The sequence below is a fragment of the Panthera tigris genome, chromosome C1 (assembly GCF_018350195.1).
Source record: "Panthera tigris isolate Pti1 chromosome C1, P.tigris_Pti1_mat1.1, whole genome shotgun sequence".
In the NCBI taxonomy this organism is placed as follows: domain Eukaryota; kingdom Metazoa; phylum Chordata; class Mammalia; order Carnivora; family Felidae; genus Panthera; species Panthera tigris.
Window position 1 is genome coordinate 38,636,744 of NC_056667.1, and position 18,518 is coordinate 38,655,261.

The 18,518-nt window shown below is 38.8% G+C and overlaps 1 protein-coding gene across 17 annotated transcripts in view; it reads right to left on the minus strand.

The window, feature by feature from the left end:
- LOC102965268 (BEN domain-containing protein 5) overlaps positions 1-18,518 on the minus strand; it is a 1,451,018-nt gene that overhangs the window by 506,748 nt on the left and 925,752 nt on the right. For all 17 annotated transcript variants that reach the window (XR_006221402.1, XR_006221404.1, XR_006221403.1 and 14 more), the window contains one exon: positions 6,238-6,454. Coding sequence is in view for 14 of the 17 variants with exons in the window: in XM_042997075.1 (XP_042853009.1) it covers positions 6,238-6,454 (217 nt within the window). In the remaining 3 variants the exon portion in view is untranslated. The remainder of the gene's footprint in view (positions 1-6,237; positions 6,455-18,518) is intronic.

Consider the following 18,518-nt stretch of genomic DNA (forward strand, 5'->3'; position numbering starts at 1 on the left):
CAATTACAATCTACTTCTAGCTATGTTGGAAGGAGTGTATTGGTAAACTCTATCTCTGAAAAACAAACATAAAGCTGGACAAAACTGACGCAAACATTTCAGTGTTTTGGAAACTGACCAAAGGCATACAACAATCTCATGTTATGCTTAAAAAACCGCTAAACTTCAGTTAATAAGACAGGGAATCTGTGATGTGCTGTGGTTGCTCTACCTTCCTCCAAGCTTGGTGAAAGCAGGGTTCTGTTAGGACAGGCCATGCTGTGAGGATTGTCAAAGGGAATCAATTTGGAAGAGAGGGCAGTGCTCACACCTAGCAGCATTTTCTGTGGAAACACTCACCACAGAGGTCGGCAAGTAAGGAGGGCCTGCAGTTCCATAGCTGGGACAAACATATTCCTGGCTGAGACTGGGTGCAAGCCAGAAGGCTCAAGCCAGTCACACACTCCTGAAAAGCCCTGAAGCTGCACAAATGCTCATGGTCAACACGACACAGAAGGGAAAGGAGAAGCCAGAGAAGACATGAAAATTGCCCAGACTTTGACTGTACTCCCCATATCTACATATAGATCCACTGACAGAGGACAGAAGCCTTATGTGCTCAGGGTGGGTAAGCACAAACCTAGCCCAATAATAGCTGACTGCTAAACTACAAAGACACAGGGTTGACTCTTTGAGAATCCAGTCTTATAAATATGAAAGAAAAAAGAAAAATTGAGCTGAGGCATAAGAGAAAGATACCAAGATAATTCACTGGTAAAGGTTAGTCTTTTCAAAAAGCAGTGCTAGAACAATTGGATATCCATATGCAAAAAAATGTAAGCTTAAACGCTTACCTCATGCCATACATATAAAAATAATTCAAAATGGATCACAGACTGAGATGTAAGCAAAACCATAAAAATTTTAGAATGAAACATAGGAGAAAATCTTTGTGGTCTTCAGTTGGGCAAAGAGTTCTTAGATAAGAATCCAAAGCATGATCCATAAGAGAAAAAAAATTGATAAATTAGGCCTCAAAATTAATTCTGTTCTTCAAAAGATATGGTTAAGAGAATGAAAAGATAAGGCATAGATAAGAAAGAAATATTTGCAAAGCATGTATCGGACAAAAGACTTGCATTCAGAATAGATAAAGAAATCTCAAAACTCATTATAAGAATACAAATAACCCAAAAATTTTAAATGGGCAAAATATTGAAACTGACACTTTATTAAAGAAAATACACAAATGGCAAATAAGCTCATGATAAGATAATCAACATAATTAGCTGTTAGGGCAATATAATTTAAAACCACAATGAGATATGCTACATACCAACTAAAATGACTATAATTAAAAATATAGATAATTCCAAGTGTTAGCAAGAACATGGAAAAACTATAACCCTCTCTCCTACATTGCTGGTAGGAAGGTAAAATGACATTACTAACTTGGAACACAGTTTGACAGATTGTCTTTTTTTAATTTGAACATGAACTTACTATATGACCCAATGATTCCATTCTTAGAAATCTACCTGAAACAAAGTGGATCACATGTCCACTCAAAAGTATGCACATGAATGTTCATAACATCGTTATTCATAATAGCCCCAATATAGAAGCTTTCTAAATGTCCATAAACTAGAGAATAAACAAAACATGGTATATATCATTTTAATAGAATACTATTCAGCACTAAAAATGAATGAATTGCTGATACATAGTACAACATGGCTAAACCTGAAAAATATAATGCTAAGTGAAGGATGCTGGAAGCAAAAGACTACATAATGCATAATTCCATTTATATGAAATGCTCAGAAATGGCAAATTTATAGTGTCAGAGAAGGTCAGTAGTTGCTAGGATTGGGAGTGGAAGTGAGGAATAACAAAGGAACTTTTTGGGATGATGGAAACAGAATCTAAGACTAGATTGCGGTGATAGTGTAAAACTCTATAAATTTACTAAAAATCATATTACCGGTCCTTTACAATGGGTGTATTTTATGGTATATAAATTATACCTCAATAAAGGTCTTAAGATAACAAGAAAAAATAAGATCTTTCCCATGGTATTTTTATCTTAAATGTCAGATTGTGGCATTGATGCATGTTCAAAGGTGAGGTTAGAAGACACCACTAGAGAATAACAAAATAAGACACCATTTCAGATGGCATAATTAGTAGCAATGGTAGCTATGGACATGGTGATTAATCATTCCAGCACTAGAAATACAAAATCTTGCTTCCTGCTTACTCTCCCTAAGATCTGGATGTTGACATGTTTAGCCTTCCCACTTGTAATTATCCTCCCTCCAAATTGGAATAAGGATTAACTAATTATAGTGGTGCCTTCAGACATGAGCCATACCAAACACCCTGGTAATGAAGAACTGTCCTGTCTCTAAAAGTATGCCAGAAAGCCTTAAAGTCTTTGGTATCTGCTTTGAGGTCCAACCCATAGAGTTTCTCCAAACTAGTTTAGCCAGCACAGGTACACCCTGCACTTTCACTAACTTTACTTTCTTTAAGATGCTGCTTTGGATAAGGTAATTTCTTTCCTAAAAATCCACTGTAGCTCTCAGTTGGTCCAATGCAGAAAGCAGCAGTAGTCCATCAAAACGGCAGGATGTGGTATCAGAAGTCATGGGTTTAAACCTTGGCCCTGACAGGAACTAGCCATATGGCTTTAGCTAAGTAACTTAACCTTTTTAGCCTTATATTATTTACCCCCCAAACTGGGATAATTCTGCCTACTCCATAAAACTACTATGAAAAATAAGCAAGATGGTATACATAAAGTAACTGACCCAGTATCTGTGTTAAATCTGAATGACAGTATGACAATTAACTCTTTCTAGGGTTTGGCCCCAATATTCCTATTTATCCTAATCTTATAGTAAGAAGATTCCTTATTCCAATCAAACCAGACTTCTAACCAACTGCCACCATGCAATGACTCTGGCTAAATCTTGCTCTCTGGGCTGCCTCCTCCCCAACTCTGTATTTACTAATCCTACCCATCTTTCAAGAGTCAGCTTAAAGCTCATCTTCTCCATGATGTTTAATCTGACCATTAACTCTCTAGACAACTAGTGAGATCCTTAATTATATATTTTTAAAATTTTATTTCTGTTTGAACATATCCCATTTCCTCAGGTATAGGAGACATTTCTGAAGGATACCAAGGTTTGTTTTATATCCCCCAGTACCCCTTGCAAGGTCTGAAGTAGGACAAGATTCTCAACTTATTTTTTTTTCCTGAGGAGTTCCTCAAAGAATAACTTGAAAACACTATTCCAGTCCATCTTTTTCATTTTATAGATGAAAAACTTGTCCCCAGAAAGGGGAAGTAACATTCAAGTTTCACATGAGTAATTTGGTATTAGAGTTGAAAACAGAATTCAGGTTTCCTATGGCAGATACTTCGGGCTGCCCTTCAATATCAGTTCTCCTACACATCTATAGGACTACCAATTTTTAGCTGGAAACATGGTCACCCAGAATAAAGACTTCATGTCTCATCCTTACTTTAGGTAAGTGTGGATATGAGTTGTATGAAATGGGATAGAAGAGAAAGTGCTACATAACTTCATTTTCTCCTTTCTCCCCCTACTTTCTTCATCCTGCTGTCTGAAACACAGATGTGATGGTAAGAATTCCATTCTCGATCCACACTGGATCATGGGATTGAGGGGAATGCCCCAGGGATGGCAGGACAAAAAGCTGAAAAAAACTGACTCCCTAAGGCTTTCAAGGAACAGACTACAATATCAGCTCTGGATTGCCTATAGGCTTTTATATGGAAGAGAAATAAACTTCTGTTTTGTTTAAAGTGCTGTTATTTTAGATACAGATTTGGATATTAGTTGTTGGCAGCATAACTGATCCTGTTACCCCTCCTATCAACTTTCTAATGCTCTTAGTTCTTCACATTGCCTCTAGACATATATATTAACTCATTCTTTCATTCATTAAATAATTTACTTAATAGCCATTCAGGATGCACTTACATTCTGCCTGGCATAAATCTAAGAGGGGGCTGGAGTGGACACAGGAATGAAATGTACAAATCCCGCCCTTAAAATTAAAAGTCACAAGTATTGAATGAACTTCTCACTGTCTTAACTCATATCACAATTCTCAGATTGGCAAACACTCATCTCAGAATTTCTCTGACAGTCTCATATCAATTTCATTGTTCCCAGTAATAAAATGCTGATCAAACTATATGTGCTTAATATCTTGTATTTGCCTCTCTACATCCACTCTTTGCCCTTCTCTATCATTTTCTTTGACCACTGTGGCTTACTTGTATGTACTGCATCAATGGACTCTCTTGTCCTCTGACTTCTGGTTGGGTTGGTTAATAGGGACCCCTAGCAGGAAATCAGACGGAAGTAAGAGAATGAGTTCTACATACTTAGTTTTCTCAGCTCCCTCCCTGTGGGGTCATCTTAGGCTAACTTTTTCCTTAACTGAAGGTCACTCACTGTTTCACTCAAGATGGCCCACAACATGACTCTGCTATTGGGTTCTGATAACCATTCCTTCCCTTCACAGCCTTTGAGTTCTAGCCCCAGGGAAATGCCCCAGGGAAACCCCGAGGTTTCCCTACACACTGCCCACACCTTGTAAATAGCCCATTTATTAAACCCTCCTCAAATTATCCTAATGTGAGGCTGCCATCTGTTTCCTGCTAGCATGTTGACTGAGGTACCATGTGTCCAATTCTAAGTTCAAAATATATGGGCATTAGATACACATGGCACCCACCAGAAGCACTGTTAGGGAGAGGGTTAGAGTAAAGGGAAGATATTTAGCAAAATCTTAGTGCATAGAGAATCTCAGACTATAAGAACATCATCATGACCACTAGCTTTTGAGATCAGATTTGACTCTCAGGTACCTGAGCCATATGCAAGCCCTCCTTTTTTCTCTTTTTTTTTTGGGGGGGGGGTATCCTGGACTAGACTCTATGTCTTTTAAACAGTCTAGTCTTGAAAACTTTCAGTTAGAAGTGGGGTTCCCTTCTAGGTGGAACTCACAGTCACTGGGCAGAATCCATATTTCCACCACCATGTATCAGAACCTCCAGTATAGTACTTTCTGCTAATTCCACCAGTATCCTCTTGTAGGAGCTTTAAAGTACTCAGTATGCCTATTTTAGAGGCATAATCCACAATTCTTAAAGAATGAAACATAAAAGCAAATTATCACCTGTTTATTCATTACAAGTAACTGAAGTATCACTGACCACAGAGAACAATGGTAGGGAGAACAATGCACCCCCCTCCCAAAATGTCCAAGTCCTAATCCCAGAAACCTGTGAATATGTCACTCTACAAGACAAAAGGGGTTTTTACAGAGGTGATTAAATATCTTTAGATGGAGACATCATCCTGCATTATCTGGGTGAGCCCAACATAATCACAAGGATCCTTAAAAGTAAAAGAAGGAGGCAGGAGATTCACTGTCTGAGTGATTCAGCATTAGACTCAACCAGCCATTGTTGGCTTTGAAGATGGAAGGGAACTACAAGCTAAGAAATGCAAACAGCCTCTAGAAGCTGGAAAGGGCAGGGAAATAAATTCTCTCCTAGAACCCCCAAAAGGAATGCAGACCTGCTGATACCTCAATTTTAGCTAGAAAGACCAGTTTTGGACTTCTATTGAACGGTAGGATAATAAATTTGTGTTGTTTTAACCCACCAAGTTCATGGTAATTTGCTACGCCAGCAATAGGAAACTAATACAGAATGTAAGACCAAAATCTCCAGACCCAGGGAACTAAGCCCAGGGTAAGGAAAGGCTGGGAACTGAGGGATGACAGAGACAAAACACAGTGGGCAGCACAACAAACCGCACACCAGTTGCTAACCTGCACTGCAGACAAGTTGCATTCATTAAAAGACAAATGTATGTTTTATCTCAGAGACTCCCACTCATAAAATGCTTTCATGCCTTTTGTAACACCTAGTAGAAGCTTCCCTCTTTTTTCTCAGAGTTTTTGGGAGACACTAAAATTTTTGTATTTTGTTAGCATTATCAGCTTCATTCAGAAGGACAAGCATTTGCCTCATATCTTATTCTGTGACTTCCTGTTAGCCACAGAGGCAAAGAATGGCACAATAAAAATAACTATTCATAAAAGTTCCAGAGCATATGCAAAGAATCAATATCTATTATTTGCATTCTATAAAAACCCATTGCTAAGCACTTCTCCCAAGGCTGCCTGTTTCAGACTAGGCCTTACCACGCTCTGACCCAGCTGCTCCCGAAAGAAGTAATCCATGTTTCTCTTTTGCAGGCTGTCAAGGTAATGCTGAAAGCGTGTGTATGTATATGGGTAGCAGTAAGCAAATTGGTAAATATCTTCTTCTCGGTCAAAACAAAATGCAAAGGACATCACATAATTCTTCCTATGGTCCGGACACCGGTAGTAGTAAACATTTTTAGGTGGCAGCCTTTGCCTGAAAGATACAAAGAAAAAAAATTGGGCATATCAGATAATCATTCAAGCTTCAAAGGTAATAAACAGGAATAAATGCCCAAGAGAAAAAAACTGTAACATCAAGAAGTCTAGGTGGTGTCTGGGAACAACAACCGTACCACCTATGGTCAAAAGGAGTCCAGGATTTGGCAGCACTTTATTCAAATTCCAGCTCTACCCTTTATCAAATGTTTGGACAATGCAAAGGTAAACAAAGATGAACAAGTTTTAATCATTGTTTACTATTATTTGGAGCACTCATTACATGCCCAGGCAATGAGCTAGATTCTTTTTTTTTTTTAATGTTTATTTATTTATTTTGAGAGAGAAAGAATGCATGTGTGTAGGGCAGAGAGAGAGGGAGACAGAATCCCAACCAAGCTCCGTACTCTCAGCACAGAGTCCCATGTGGGGCTTGATCTCACAAATCATGAGATCATGACCTGAGTCAAAACCAAGAGTTGGGTGCTTAACTAAACTGAGTAACCCAGGCACCCCAGGGAAACTCAGATTCTTGATGTATAATGGTAAATAAGAGAGGCAACATGTTTATCCTCATGCAGTCTATATTCTGGTGGGGAAGAAGTCAATAAAATATTAAAAATAAATACATTAAACAGTTACAGACTCTTAAAGCACCTTGAGGGCAACTAAAGAGTATGATGTAAGGGGCATTTAGGTGGCTCAGTTAGCTGAGCATCCAACTCTTGATTTCACTTCAGGTCATGATCCCAGGGTCATGGGATTGAGCCCCACATTGGGACTGTGTTGAGCGTGGAGCCTGCTTGGGATTCTCTCTCTCTCTCACCCTCTCTCTCTGCCCCTCTTCTACCTCCTGGCTTGCTCGTGTTCTCTCTCTCTAAAAAAAAAAAAAAAAAAGAAAAAAAAGTGTGATGTTATACTAAAAATAAATAGGGGAGGTCTACTTTTCCTAGGGAAGCCAGGTTTTTGTATTGTAAGGCTAATTCAGACCTTTTTTTAAAATAAGCTAATGTGCACTGTAAATATTGAAGGGGGAGGAAAGAATATTCAACTTTCTTTAAATTATTACTATTGTTTTTCTACAGAGCATAACATGACACTAATTTTCCACAGAAGCACTTTGGGAAATACTGCTTCAAATATACTATGTAAGCAGTTTTGCTAAGTCATCATGCTCATTCTCCAATAAGGAACTCTGAAACATATGCATGAGAAAAGGCAAAATGTTCCAGTCATAATTCCCATAACTTTTTTACATTCATCCACATCACAGGCTCACTGTACCCTATCATGATGTGTGACATCCAAACTATTCACAGTTTTCCTGCAGTGAATGACTCTTATTACTGTCTCTTAAAAACCCCATTAATCTTACAAAACCCATCCCAAACTATACATTTTCCATGATCATCCATTGACAATTCTGGGCCAGTCCAGCTCCCACATTTCACAGCAACTCTTGCTTCTTTGTTGATGGCTTCGTAAGTCTTACCCACTCAAATCAGTTTGGAAGCTCCTAAAAACACGAGTATATTTCTGGGGGCTACTGGCACATTGGGTGAAGGATGCCAGGCTCATCTGTAGGGGCTTGGCATTCAACTGAAAAGCTATAGGGCCCAGGAGCATGTGAAGGAAAGTGTGAGGAGGGTGTAGGTGATGAGGTTGAGGAAAATAACAATGGTGGTGACTCCAGGTAGGGCAGCCTGAAGAAAATTGTTAAAAGCACCCAGAGCATTATAACATGCTAGTAGTTTGTTGCAGAATCTTGCTTCTACGTTGGTGTCCTTCTGAAGCTGCCTAAGTAGCTAGGGTGGAAATTAAGGCTGTGGGCTTCCTGTGGAAGAGCAGAGGTTACAAGACACTAATTCTGTACATACAGCAAGCTTCTATTGTTTGCCTGTAGCCCTGGGTCCCATGAACATCAGACATTAAGTGAAATGCAGAGAGGGGAAGAAGATGCAAATTAAGGAAGAAAAAAAGGAAAAGAAAGATTGAGAAAGGAATGAGGGAAGAGAGAAAGGAAGGAATGAACAGAATATGTATAGTATGGGTTGTTTATGGGGCTTATTCAGTACCTGATTTATTGTACTTTATTTTTTTAATGTTTATTTATATGAGAGAGAGAGAGAGAGAGAGAGAGAGAGAGAGAGAGAGAGAGAGACCATAAGTGTGAATGCACAAGCAGGGAAGGGGTAGAAAATGAGGGAGAGAATCTGACAGTGCAGAACCTGATGTGGGGCTTGATCTCACGAACTGTGAGATCATGACCTGAACTGAAATCAAGAGTCAGATACTTAACCAACTGAGCCACCCAGTCACCCCAAGTACCTGATTTAATTCGCATAAAATCATTTGGTCAAGGTGGGTATTATTCCACTTTGCCAATGTGGTCATGGAGGTTCATGAAAGTTAAGGAGCTCACTCATTACATCAAGTGAGTAAATGATAGAGCTGGGACTCCAATTTGTTTCTGTCTGATTCCAAGTCCAGTACCTAGAACACTCCTCCATAGTCCTTGATAAATTATGAACTTCTGCTATTCCAGATATGAGTGTGTGCAAAAGCCAGGAGGCAAGAGAGAAAAAAGCAAATGTTGGAACTGAAAGGAATTCATCGTGGCTGAAGTACAAAGAGTGAGAAGGGAATCCATGAGTAATGTGTCTGAAGAGGAAGGCAGAAGCCAGACTAGAAAGGGACTATATGAACCATGTTAAAGAATTTAAAAATGATCCTGAAGTCACAGGGTACCTTTCAAGTGAGTGAAAGAAGTAAAGTACCATGACTGCCAGTCCAAGGGATCGATGATAGTGGTCAGAAGGACAGAAGGAGAGTAGCTGCACAGGTGTAGAAAACAAGACAGATTTGACTATTTTAGAAAAAAGTGGCTTAAGTGATGGGACATAAGGTCTAACTAATATGGGTTAGAACCTGGTAGCACTGAGGAAGGCCGGATGGTAGAGAGAAAAGCATAACCAATAAAGGAACAGGGATTTTCATATAAACATCAATGGTAGTATCAAAGGCTGTCTAGGGATGTGTTTGGGCCCACAACAGAATCCATTTACGTCCTACTCCCAAAGCCACCACAGATAAATATACAGGTAACAATAGTCTTCTTGTAATGTAAATGCAACTTTTAAGACAAGTGCTGCCCCCTCCCCCAGGCACTCTTCCTTTCCAGCCTGATTGCTACCCTAAACCTTCCTATATTGAAATTTTGGGGCTACCAGTGATGAGGCAGAAAAATAATGGCCTGGAAGGTGCATGGGGAGTCAAGAGGAAAGTCATCCTCTCCTGATACTTCTGTCCATGGAGTATAAGTGAATCAACAGTTCCTGAGAGGGAAATGGGGGGAATAATGACCTCCAAGATATCAGGTCTTACTTCATTGTTTTATGTAGCAAATATTTGTTAAGTATCATGTACCAAGCATTGTTTGTCTAAGAGAAGATGTAAAGGAAGCAGTGGACGAAAAGACTGAGAACCCAAGTAAGATTAGTTACCATGAAGCTGAGTTTCAGAGGAAAAAGTGGAAAGTGGAAAGTTCTTGATAGAGAAGGGAACAGTGAAAACCAAGATAAGATCAGTGCAGAGGTAAGGGTATAGAAAGAACAGATGATAGTCTAAATTTGTGATGTGATTGAAACATGCAGAAATGTGAGGCTGATGGACTAACCTAGTTTCAGGGTTCCCAGTTTGCATTCAGGAAGAATGCCAGTTGAAAGTGGCCTTGAGGTCTCTGGTTAGTGACCTGTGACCCTAGCTTCAGGCCCTGGCTCACAGATCTGAGAGCAAGGTGAGCATGTCTTCATATGTTAGTGATTCCTACAGTGACGGGCCCCTCAGGTTATGATGCTGATGTTCTCAACTCTTCATTTACTAGTATATCCGATCAGGGTCCATGCTTTAAATTCAATCACCCCAGTTTTCTCCTATTCTACCCAAGTTTAGCAACTTGACTCTGAGAGCCTACCATCTCCACCAAATTTGATTATGTGCTATCAAGAGAATTCGTCTAATGCTTGCAGCTGTCCCAGCTCCTCTCCTGAGTGGGTCGGATGCCTAACCTGATTTGCAGACAGAGTGAAGGTAATGGGCCCTGGGGTAATCATTCAAGAAAGTCAAGATGCTGCTCAGGGCTTAGATTTTCTAGAATCTACTAAGAGTACAAATAAAAATCCATTTGAGAAGGGCTCAGTAGGCCAAATTCATGAGGACTTTCAAGTAACAAAAAGAGTAGAGGAAAATAAGACTGGGACTAAGTAGGAGGAAACATGTGTCTCTCATTTGTAATGCATTTCTGGTTTTTCTCTTATTTTGCTTATTATGTTTTTACTATGTCGCAGGCATCATGTTGAATGTTGTATATGCATTATCATTTAAACCTCACAATAATCCCATGAGCCAGGGGCTATTAACATCCCCTTTACATAGACAAGAAAATTGAAGCTCAGAGAGGTAAAAAATTCCCTGAAGTGACAGGGTTAGTAATACTCAGGGCTTATATTAGATGCAGACTAATGTGACTTTGAAGTCTGTGCTCATAATTCCTATGGTACCTTGCTACCCTCCTTTCTCCCTTTGCCATCCAGTCATAGCCCTATTTCTGCTTCCAGAAAAACCTGCTCGCCCAGTACTCTCCTGTTGAAGACTCTTCAAACAACTCCCTATCTTCATATTCTGGTTTGGCCTACAAGGCTCCGTGAGATCTCCCTGTGATCCAGTATCACCAGCCATTTCTTCCTCCTTGGATCCTATGTTTTATTCATACTGAGCTACTTACAACTCCCTAACACAATTTTATGCTATTCCTCCCATACCTTTATGGGATCTCTTTTTATTTGATCTTTCTTTCACTTGGAGTGATTCCCCTGTCATCTTACCTACTTGGTGAACTGCTACTCATAGATGTGCATAAGGTAGACTGTCAATAAAGGCTAAAGTATTTTTTTAAATGAACTAATTAATTAATGGACAAAAGAATGTATAAATAAATGTCTACCCTTTAACATACTTCCTCTCTGAATCCTTCTCTGACCATTCAGTCTTCATTAATTTATCTCGACTTTGACACATAATAGTAAAGTAAGTTTTATAACTTGGTATGTCTGTTAATAATGAACACCAAAAGTAAGTGGAGATTTCTTCAAAGAAAGGTAGGCTTCTTGAAGACAGGAAGAGTGTCACCTTTTCCCTCTCTTTCTCACTTTTCACTTTGTCACTTTCCTCTCTATCGTCTCTTCACAGAGAAGTTAACAATACTTGGTCATTTTAAAAAGCTGTAATAAAAGGAAAAGAAGACTCATCTCTGAAGATAAATGGTAGACATCATAGGGAGGTAGATTGTAGCTCGGTATAGAGACTCTTTAATATTCAGCTGAAGGGCAAGTAGAAAGGCCCATGTTATAAGGGAGTGCAAGCATGGGAAGCTTTATGGGATCCCATCAAGTAAGTTCCTATACTTGATGTTAGGTTAGACAAGGCTGCCTTCTGATTCTGTTTAATACAGGTGTGAGATATCACTGAAAACAATACAACAATAATGATAACAGCTATTATAATTCCTAATATGTATATATTATTGACCATGTGGTAGGCCATTGTAAATACATTATAATATATTAAGTTCTTTAATCCTCACAACCATCCTCTGAAGTTATTCCTGTCATCCCAATGATATGACGAAAATGAATATGGGGTCAAGAATGCTTGTTTTTTTTTTTAAGTTTATTTATTTATTTTGAGAGAGACACAGCAGGGGAGGGGCAGAGAGAGAGAGAGAGAGAGGGAGAGGGAGAGGGAGAGGGAGTGGGAGAGAGAGAGAGAGAGAGAGAGAGAGCGAATCCCAAGCAGGCTCTGCCCTACTAGCGTGGAACCCGATACAGGGCTTCAACTTAAGAACCACAACACCATGACCTGAGCTGAAATCAAGAGTTGGATGCTTAACCAACTGAACCACCCAAGTGCCTCAAGAATTCTTGTTCATAAGAGGAAACCTGTCCACGACTCCCCAGAAGACTTCATAAAGGAAAGAGTCCAACATCTGATCCTGCCAGAGATGCAGAGAGATTCAAGACCTGGAGTGTGTGCTCTCAGGACTCAGAAACTAAAGGCTGATCGAGCTGTTGGAATAAACCATCATCGTGGGTCCATCCTGATGACTAAAGAGGACATCCAAATGTGTGAGGGCACCCTGTAACTCACATCCTCAGATCCAGTCATGCATGAACATGTGAGTGAGCAAAGCATACACATTCACACACATGTTCAGTAAATACTGAACACATTCCAATCATACTATATATACCTCTCTACTATAGCCTCTATCTAATTATATCAATTTGAATATATACCTTTCTCCATCATTACACTGAGCCTCTCCCAAGGGCGGGGACAATGTATTGTTTACCTCTGGTTCTGCAGGACCTATACAGAGCTTTGCATATAGAGGTTCTCAAAAATGCTTATGAATTGGGTAAATGAATATATTTGTGAGTGAACTTTAAGGGATTAAAAATTGGAATAAATGATTTCAGCCATACCAATCTATGTATAGTGTGCTCTCTCCATGTGAAACTGTGAGTCATGCCCTGAATACATTATGTTCTCAAAAACCTTCATGCCTTTTAAAATGCTGTTCCTTCTCTCTGCAATTGCCTTCCCCTACTTTTCTACGTAGTACATCCTTATGTAGAGAAGTGAGACCCAGCTCAAATGACATTTCCTCTTTGAAAGCTGTGTCAGCAACTCCATGAATTAATTGCTCTAAATGCTAATTGTAGACACTTGTATATTTCTAATTCATCTCAAAATCCATAGCACTTAATAGTGCTTGGTCCTGAAGAGGAGCTCAGAGCATGTTTGTTGAATTAATGAGTGAGTGAATTTATGACTTAATGAATGACTAAAATGGTTCCTTTCCATTTACCATACTCTCTGCCTTCTCTCCCAACTATCAGTCAAATTCCAGTACATCATTTTGGAGGTTACTAGAACACAGAAGAAGAGAAGAAGCCCAGGACCTAATGGAATACACAGGGCTCTCTAAAACAACAGCATTCCTTGCCCTCCTCAATAACCCTGAAAGACAGGAGCCCTAATTTGCTCTTTAATCTAACAGAAGATATGGACATGGACAGATGAGTTCCAATCCCACATTCTTCCTAGACAGTAGACACAATTTTTTTTCTTCATATAAATTCTAAAGGAGATAGGGCGCCTGGGTAGCTCAATTGGTTGAGTGTCTGACTTCCGGCTCAGGTCATGATTTCACAGTTCATGGGTTCAAACACCATGTCGGGCTCTGTGCTGACAGCTCAGAGCTTGGAGCTGCTTCAGATTCTGTGTCTTCCTCTCTCTCTGCCCCTCCCCTGATCACACACTCTCTCTCTCTCCAAAATAAATAAACACTAATTTTTTTTTAAAAATTCTAAAGGAGGAATCAAAACAAGGCCACTCAAATATAATATAAACACTTCCTGTATCCTATAATATGCTACCTGTTTGATGCACACTATTATCTGACTGATAAACACATTTCTCCCACCACTCCAAGGCTGTGCTCACTGAAATTCAGCCAACAATTGCAATTGTAGAAACAGTCTCTTCATTTCCCATCTTTATCAACCCAGGGTAGGGAGAAGCAACCTGGCATCCAGTTTTCTAGGTATTTTTGAAATTAAGGTAAGACTTCATCCCTCTTCCTTTCATAAGGGCAGCCAAATCTCTGGTTTGTCATTCATGTCAACATGTGGCCTTTAGCCTACGTTTAGTTGGAACAACCTAGACTACCACCTGGCTGGAGTCAGTTGGCCTCCTCTTTTTCTTCTCCAGTGTCTGGCACAGCCAGGCAGCGGGCATGGATGCCCACATTATAAATCCACCTTCCCTTTCCATAGGCAAACAGGAGCTATCCTATCGTCTCCCAAATAATTATAATGGTGCTCCTGTCACCAGCATATCTATTCTTATCTTTCACCACACTTTGTCACAGCTAATCTCTTGATGAGTCACAGGGAGGGGGAGAAAGAGAGAGTGAGGGAGTGCTCAGATACAGGCAACACATTTTTACACCGGATGTCTAATCTGATTATCATCTTATCAGAGGCTGATGGGCACTAGTTGTGGGAGGAGAGAGACAGAGCTACATACTGCCAGCTGAGTTTTTGATAACAAAAAAGACACTGCTCGATTCTTGAATTAACCTTTTTGTCCTACACACTGTATTGTTTATTTTTCATAGTTTATTTTACATGTAGTGTTTTTATTTATTTATTTTTTTATCTGTGCCTTCTGGAGAAGGACACCCACACACTGTGGTAGCAGCTGCTTCTATTAATTCCAAGCCATTAAAAAAATTAAAATTAAACCCAATTACCTCGTCTGGTTTAGAATTGGGGAATAGCTGAGACTGATTATTCCCCCTGGTCATGGACGGCAACAATATTCCTACCTACACGTGGCTGCTGGCAGAATGCTAATGCAGCCAGAAATTCCAGGGACAGGCTCTCAACACAAGGAGAGGCTCTAAGTCATGTACTCTATCTTCTCTAATCCAGATTCCCGAGAGGATGCAAGAGGAGGACCCTCGATAAGATATTGGAATAGCTATGGTTCTTGGGAAGGATCCTTCCTCTCTTTGTGCCTCGGAATAAAATGTGGTTACTAAAATGTGTCCTATATCCCTCTTAGGGTTGTTGTGACTCTTAGGTGAAAAGGACTTTACTTTCAAAACTATCATATCCTGGGCTACAGGATAGTGTATAAGGCAGTATCAGAAATGAGGTAGCAGGCTAGAGCTGGAATGGCTCATCTTTGCACTAAGTTGTGTACTAAAGTTACTTTCTTGCTGCATCCTGGGTAGAATAACAATAAGGGTTCAGCGTGTGAGGTCTGAACTAGACTAGCATCTCCTTGTAATCCCCTTGCATACAGCCTAGTGTATAGAAGGCACTCACTAAGTACTTTGAATAAATGAATAAATAAGTCAGGCAGGGCTGAGTTTTGACTGAACAAATAGAACTGTGTTCACGTCCAACTGTAGATGCCTTTTAGAAATATAGTTAGAATACAAAAGAAAGAATGTGGGCTTGGGCTCTATTCTACTTCCATTACTTCTCAGGTAGTCTTGGATCTGGGTTTCCACATCTATAATATTAAAATAATATCCACTCATGGATTTGTTTTTTGTTTCTGTTTATTTATTTATCTTGAGAGAGAGTGTGTGAGTGAGCAGGGAAGGGGCAGAGAGAGAGAGAGAGAGAGGGGGAGACAGAGAATTTCAAGCAGGCTCCACACTGTCAACACAGAGCCCAATGCAGGGCTTGAACTCATAAACTGTGAGATCATGACATAGACTGAAACCAAGAACCTGACACTTAACCAACTGAGTCACTCAGGTGCCCCCATGGATTTGTTTTGAAGATTAGAGATGAGATTTGTACCTGGCATGTTAACAGGTGCTCAGTAATGTAACTGTGATTATCACCATGCTCTGTACGATTAATAGTTGGCATCACACTATGTCTTAGTTCAGAACAATGAACTCCAAGTTCACACTAAGTGTGCTTATGGCATGAAATGGGCAGAATAGGTAGGATAGGGGACAAAGGAATATGTGACAAGGGACAACCCTGTTTTCTCTTCCTGATGATTCCCATGCCCGATATAACCAACACCTCCCTTTTATTTTTTTTAAGTTTTGTTTGTTTGTTTGTTTGTTTAGAGTGAGAGCATGAGCAGGGGAGGGGAATGTGGAATATGTTTAAGAAATAGAGTCTAAGCAGTCCTTATAGAGAATAGTCTAATAGCTTTTGGCATCATGTGGTATAAATCTAAAATTATTTACTTTAGGTTTTGGTTACTCTTAAAGAAAAAAAAAACTTCATAATAAACCCTTAACCAGCAATGAGCTCAAAAATACAAAAGTGGATGCTTCAAAATGTTCAGTGATGACTTTTCATTTCTCATGAAATTTAGTAATGGACATGTAACTTGTATGAAATGTTTGTTGGTATTTACGATCCACTGTAAGGGGTGTATTGATAACATGACCACATAAAAACCAGAAAAACATAAATCTGCTGAAGAAACATCAGCATCTACTTGATTTAACAGTTATTTTAAGAAAACTGATGCCCAAAGACTATAATTTAAGCATGTAAAAGCAGAAGCATAAAAGAAAAATGATTGAAATTGTTTTAGAAGAAAAATGTAGTATATATGAAAATCCATACTTCAGAGGGAAGTTAGTATCACTTTATTTAAAGTACATGACTGTTCTCTAAAATAATTTCAATCATTTTTAATTCCAAATTTTCTTGTATATAAAGTGGTAGCCATTGGGGCACCTGAGTGGCTCAGTCTGTTAAGCCTCTGACTTCGGCTCAGGTCATGATCTTACAGTTCATGAGTTCGAGCCCTGCGTCAGGCTCTGTGCTGACAGCTCAGAGCCTGGAGCCTGCTTCAGATCCTGAGTCTTCCTCTGTCTCTGTCCCTTCCCTGCTCACGCTGTGTCTCTCAAAAATAAAAAAAACAGTAGAAAAATTTTAAAGTGGTAGCCATTAATGTCTTTTCACTATTTGCAGACCTAAAACCAGCATCTTTAGATCAGTGTCATCAGATATTTCAAATAGAAAATAACAATTACAATGTAAATTAATTATTTTCATCTAATTCATGGAATCAAAGTAAAGCTTTTCAAAAATCATTCTGTTGTAGATATCATATGTTTTCACTCTTATGTGGATCCTGAGAAACTTAACAGAAACCCATGGGGGAGGGGAAGGAAAAAAAAAAGAGGTTAGAGTGGGAGAGAACCAAAGCATAGGAGACTCTTAAAAACTGAGAACAAACTGAGGGTTGATGGGGGGTGGGAGGGAGGGGAGGGTAGGTGATGGGTATTGAAGAGGGCACCTTTTGGGATGAGCACTGGGTGTTGTATGGAAACCAATTTGACAATAAATTTCATATATTACAAAAAATAAAAAAAAATCATTCTGTTGATGGTAAAATACTGTCTTAGTGGTAATGACATCGCCAATTCAGTAAAATAAAAAGTTCAACATTAAAGATAAAGTTACTTATTTTTTGCAACAATATGAATACAAATTTTGGTAAAAGCAAAATACTTGTTAAATGAACAAACATATGGAGTAGAAATTTATTTTTTAAATTGGTTTGTGGTGTCCATATAAATCATACTTGCATCCAAACAAACTTCTATTTTCCACCTTCAAAATAGAAACTATAGTATCTCAAAATTTACACAAAGTAAATGAACAATTTTTTATGAAGCTAATAACAAGCCACACAAACATAAAATTTTTGTTTTTTTCAGGAAGGCAGACCATGCTTATTTTCTTTACTGTCTGCCATCAATAGGATTTGAGATTTTGAACATTTAATAAGCTGCTTTGTTAATCAACATTGATTTTGGTTTTTGTTGTCGTTGCTAATGAGACCTCTAAATTTTAGTAATGAGGCTCTGAATGAGAACAAAATTTTGGTTGCATTTTGTTCAAAATCAATTGAAAATTTTTAATCAAATATTCAACAATGAAGCACCAAAGTTTTTCAGCTTTTAAAGCTTTTATCAAATTGCAATTATTGAAAACAAAGCTTGCAAACAAGAAGACATGACATTTATCTCTACAAAAGCATGGGAGGAACTATACAAATTAAATGATGAAAGCACATTTGGAGTACAAGATTGAATTTTGAAATTCAATGATTATACTTTGGGATAACTTACTTTAGGAGGAGAATTTTGTGATGAAGCTCCTATTTTGAATTGGATATTTATATAATATGTTGTGCCAGAGTAGAATGAAATTGAGAAGGCCTACAATTTTGCAGCATCTGCATTTGGTGAAAATTTGAAAGAGTCAAGAAGCATCTTATTTGAAAAAAGTTGTTTTATTAAAAAAAAATAATCCAAGAAAATTTCTCTGTAGGGAGTAAACAAGAGAGTAACTACAAAAATATTTGGACTGAAATGTTTATATATTGCAATACTAAAAAGCTTACAACTGAGAATGTCCTCGGGGTTCCTCGGTGGCTCA